Source organism: Salvia hispanica, chromosome 4 (genome assembly GCF_023119035.1).
Source record: "Salvia hispanica cultivar TCC Black 2014 chromosome 4, UniMelb_Shisp_WGS_1.0, whole genome shotgun sequence".
Classification (NCBI taxonomy): Eukaryota; Viridiplantae; Streptophyta; class Magnoliopsida; order Lamiales; family Lamiaceae; genus Salvia; species Salvia hispanica.
This window is the reverse complement of record NC_062968.1, coordinates 33375178-33379871: the sequence shown is the minus strand read 5'-3', so window position 1 is coordinate 33379871 and position 4694 is coordinate 33375178. Positions and strand designations below refer to the sequence as shown.

Genomic DNA, 4694 nt, shown 5'->3' with positions numbered 1-4694 from the left:
TCCCTTTGCTACTACAGTGAGCCTCGACTTGCAAATACAAAACCGAGGCCAGCAAAGACGGTGGTGAAAACGCAGATTGCGTTGTCGTTTAAAGCACCACAAAATACAGTAATCGAACTCTCTCCATTGCCAACCCTTTCTATACTTCTTTCTCTGTTAGTGGAGAATTTTCTTTGCTTCCTTTTGATTTATTCGCCAGTACAGACACACAAAGAGAGAGAGAGAGAGAGAGAGTGTGTGCGTGTGTGTGTATATAAATATCCATTATCTGTAGAAATGGCAGCAGCGGTGGAAGAAGTTGTTCCGAAGAAAGCTGAAGCAGAGGAGGCACCAGCAGCTGTGGCGGTGATGGGGAAGTCCAACGACGTCGTTAAGCATGAGCCTGCTGCAAGTAAATTCATTTCTCTCCTCTCTCTCTATTCAAGATTCTGTTATGAAAATCTATGATTAACAACTGACTAGCCCTGCATTTTTTTTATAATTTATGAACAAAAACTACTAAAGATTGAATTTTGGTTGCTGGGAAATGCTAGAAATATATTTAAGAGATGTTGTGGTGGTTCATGGTTGTTTCTCCAATACTGATTCAAAATTAGCATAAATCTCTTCTGTGAAATCTCTATGCCATTAGTTGTGATTGAGGTTGAATTGTGAGACGTTTTTTGTGTGATGCAGAGATCCCTGATCCCATAGCCAAGACAGGCTCCAAAGGATCCCTTGATAGAGGTCAGTTTCTCGTTCGAATTGGATCTAGTTAAACATGTATTTAGTCTTAGATTTTGGATTTTGCTCTCTGTACTAGCTTGTGGATAAGTTGAAATTATTTGAGAAAATCACCAAGTGAAGAAGTTGGACTATATAAATTTTGTAGATGTTGCTCTTGCAAAGCTCGAAGATGAGAAGAGGTTGTCATATATCAAGGCATGGGAAGAAAGTGAAAAGACCAAAGCCGAAAACAAGTAGGGCTCATCCCCCATATCTTCTACTAATTTGTATGAACATTGTCATGCTTCAATCTTGGAACATCATATTTAGAAGCATTGCTCTTCTTGCAAATGTGTTCTTGTACAAATCCGGTCGCTAAGATTGTTTCCTTGATGATGACTTTCAAATGTTTCAGACCTCTCCATATAATTGAGAGGTGATGATAACTAAATCCTATGATGATGATGCAGGGCACAGAAGAAGCTCTCAGACGTTAATTCGTGGGAGAACACGAAGAAGGCTGCTCTTGAGAGCGAGCTAAAGAGCATTGAGGTAACAACACATTTCTCAAACTGATGAAGCTTCAATGTAGTTACCAGTTTACAAAACGAGCAATGAAACGAACCACACATGCTTCTTGAAGGAAAAAATGCAGAAGAAGAAGGGAGAGTACGCGGAGAAGATCAGGAACAAGGTCGGACTAGTGCACAAGCAGGCCGAGGAGAAGAGGGCCCTGGTTGAATCCAAACGCGGAGAAGAGCTACTCAAAGTTGAGGAGACCGCTGCAAAACTCCGTGCAACGAATCAAGCCCCGCCAAAGTCCTGCGGTTGCCTCGGTGGCTAGAAAACAAGTGAATCTATCATCTATCATCTATCACCACCAACATCATGTTTGAATATTGAATCATATAACTTTGTTTTTGGCTTCTGTATAGATAGTGTCTTATGCTGTGTGATTCTACTACTATGCTCTGTTATGTCATCTCATGTCATGTTGTCTTTTTTGGATTGTAACAAGAAAACAATTGTCTTGAATAAGTCCACTGTTTGTTTGTCTTTTCCTACATTCTCATGTTAGATCTGGCATTTCACTATCACATACTGAAACACAAGTTCACAACCATGAACCATCCATAGATAAACACTAAACAATAAAGTTTGAAGGTGTTGTTAGTAGAGACTACCAGTCTCAAAGGCCCTCTTCAACACAGAACTTACTTTCTCCTTCTCCGGCAGATTTTTCTTAACAAAGTTGTCGTTGCACAATTCATCACCCCATTTCCATACATTTGGAAACTTATGTTCTGTCAAAATATGGAATCCAACCACATCTTGGAGAATTGGAATCCACAATGCAATAAAATTGCCAACATAATCTACTAATCCAATATTGTCACCTCCGAAGAATTTCTTGCCCTTGATTTCATTGTCTAGAATCATGAGTGCTTCTTCGGCTTCCTTCTTCGCCTTCTCCCTCTCCTCTCCTGCAGCCCAACACGCCTTCCACAATGGTTCCGAGCACTGAAAAGTGAAATAAAAAATAATAAAAACGAGGGTTTAATTATGGTATGTACCTTATCCTCGACGAACTTGGCCCAGCAACGCGACATGGCGCGTTCGTAGGGATCTTTGGGAAGAATTGAGGGACCTTCCCACGTCTCATCGATGTATTCAAGAATCACAGTGGACTCAAAAATGGGTTTGCCATTGTGAACCAAAACAGGCACTAGCTTGGTTATCGGATTGTATTGTAGAAAAAGAGGTGATTTGTTTTTGAGATCTTCTTCAATATACTCATATTCCACACCTTTCAGATTGAGGGCCATTTCCACTCTCTTCACAAAAGGGCTAAACCAAGCTCCAAACAACTTCACTTCAGACATTTTTTTATATGTATTTTAACTTAATTTTGGTGGATTGCATGTGTTATACTACTACTACTACTACTACTCTTAGTTTTGGAGGTCTACTTATACTAGAGAAAGGCAAACTTGGTCACTAAGCTAGTTGAATTAAAAAATACTAGCAAACTAAGATATGAAATATATATGTATGTGTGACGAAGACTATAGGAGTATAATATTTAGGATTTGAGATACAATGAGTTGGTAATATTGAGATACAGAGAAGTAGGTGATCGCATTTTCAGCATATTGAGGAGAGACTAGAGAGTGACGCAGGGGATGATCTCAACAACCTACCCACCGTTGATTTTAATCATTTGGCTTTTCAGGTCAATTTTCTTAATTAGTTAAACAATTAAACTTATACTGCTCCTTTTTTTCCTCGTTTATAATCCTAGTTTAAGTTGATACAAGTTTTAAAAAATGTGAATGAAAATGATGAAAAGAAAATATGAATTGTAGTTCTCATTTTTATATATGCATAGTTTTATAATAGAATGTTACTGTAAAAATTTAACAGAATGTAATTTAGTACTACTATATAATATAGAATGTTACTGAAAACCCAAAAATGACAGATTGAGTAATAACGTAGTACAATTAATACAGAATTTTGTGTTGTCCTTTATACAGGAGTTCTTTGACTTTTATAGTAATACTTTTTTCAACATTGATGTACTTCATATGTTACGGAGATTGGGCATTGGATCTACTCATATCCATCCTGATATCTAATTTTACTGTATCGAGTATGAGATTCAGTACTCCTATGTCCACTATGGAGTATGTTTCAATTTTTTATTTTAATCCGTCTCATATAATTATCTCATTTTATTTTTTCTGGTACCTCATTCTTTGCTATTTTTTGATAGTGGACATGTAATTTAGAAAAATATTGGGTATTTGGTAATTCATTCAAATATTGGATATAACGGATACCTAATTAATACACAATTTATTATTTAGAGTATTTTTTATCTCATCGAAAGTAAACACAAAGCGATGAAGTATAACATAAATAACTTTGATACTTGATGATTAATGATTAAATGGCAAGAACAAGAATGATGTTTTTAAGACAATCTCCATCCAAAAAAAATAGACCACTTTTGCCATTTTGGGACGTCCACAAAAAATAGACCACTTTTTAAAAATAGAAAGTTTATCTCTCATACTTTTTCCACTTTTTCTTCCCCCTCTCATACTTTACTCACTTTTTCTCCCTATCTCTCTTACTTTACCTACTTTTTCTCCTCATCTCTCTTACTTTACCATTTCTACATTAAAACTCGTGCCGAACAACAATAGATCTATTGTTTGTGGACGGGGGGAGTATTTTTTTTCCATTACTAGTCCATCTTTCTATTTCGATAGCTTCCTTATTAAATTTTATATTACTACTCCATCCCTCCCACGTTACTTGAGGCGTTTTTTTTCGGCACAAAATTTAAGAAAGCTGTGTTTAGTGAGTTAAATAAAGTAGAAGAAAGAATAAAGTAAGAGAAAAAAAAGAGAGTAAAATAAAATAAAAAATAAAGTTGGTGGGATTAGAGATGTTTTATTTTTAGCCAAAAAGAGAAATGACTAAAATAACTTGGGACAATCCAAAAAGAAATACGATTCAAGTAACTTGGGACGGAGGGAGTATTATTTTTTGCAAATAGATCTCATAATCTATTGACACATTTCACTTACCGCTTCGTTCCATAAAAATATGTGTATTTTTCATTTTTGTATGTCCCATAAAAATAAAAATAAAGACATTTTTATTTATAAAAATTTATCCCAATTTATTATCCATATATATCAAGTTATTTACAACTTTACCACCATTAAAATACTAATAATAATGTGGGTCTCAATATCCACTAAAACTACTTTAAGGCCATGTTTGGTTGCCAGGATTCTGTCTGAGAATGTCACGACCGCACTTTCTAAGGATAGAAGGCCCGGTTGATCGTGACTAGGGGAGGATGAAAGAAGCGGGGAAGAAAGGGGAAAACTGTGGCACAACTGATCTTGAACTGAAATAACTTGGAATATATATAAAAATCAGAGTGCATGGTACAAGAGAATGAAATCTCG

The 4694-nt window shown here is 36.0% G+C and overlaps 2 protein-coding genes across 2 annotated transcripts; one reads left to right on the top strand and one right to left on the bottom strand.

Moving 5' to 3' along the window:
- The first annotated feature begins 26 nt into the window (after nt 1-26).
- Nucleotides 27-1769, top strand: LOC125221643 (remorin-like). The gene is made up of 5 exons (XM_048123823.1): nt 27-391; nt 676-726; nt 872-959; nt 1176-1257; nt 1349-1769. The coding sequence occupies exons 1-5, from the start codon at nt 277-279 to the stop codon at nt 1547-1549; spliced, it is 537 nt and encodes a 178-aa protein (XP_047979780.1). The 5' UTR covers nt 27-276; the 3' UTR covers nt 1550-1769.
- Nucleotides 1770-1777: 8 nt separating this feature from the next.
- Nucleotides 1778-2629, bottom strand: LOC125221642 (probable glutathione S-transferase). Its single transcript, XM_048123822.1, has 2 exons — nt 2280-2629; nt 1778-2205 (listed from the first exon to the last, which is right to left on the bottom strand). Exons 1-2 carry the CDS (start codon nt 2586-2588, stop codon nt 1876-1878), a joined length of 639 nt encoding a protein of 212 aa, XP_047979779.1. The 5' UTR covers nt 2589-2629; the 3' UTR covers nt 1778-1875.
- Nucleotides 2630-4694: the final 2065 nt, after the last annotated feature.

Bases quoted from the DNA above. Each gene is read 5' to 3' on its own strand.
- LOC125221643 (XM_048123823.1), top strand. From the start codon at position 277: ATGGCAGCAGCGGTGGAAGAAGTTGTTCCGAAGAAAGCTGAAGCAGAG. The intron at 392-675 runs GTAAATTCATTT...TGTGTGATGCAG, and splicing joins TAAGCATGAGCCTGCTGCAA to AGATCCCTGATCCCATAGCC. The intron at 727-871 runs GTCAGTTTCTCG...TAAATTTTGTAG, and splicing joins CAAAGGATCCCTTGATAGAG to ATGTTGCTCTTGCAAAGCTC.
- LOC125221642 (XM_048123822.1), bottom strand. From the start codon at position 2,588: ATGTCTGAAGTGAAGTTGTTTGGAGCTTGGTTTAGCCCTTTTGTGAAG. The intron at 2,206-2,279 runs GTACATACCATA...CCATTGTGGAAG, and splicing joins CCAAGTTCGTCGAGGATAAG to GCGTGTTGGGCTGCAGGAGA.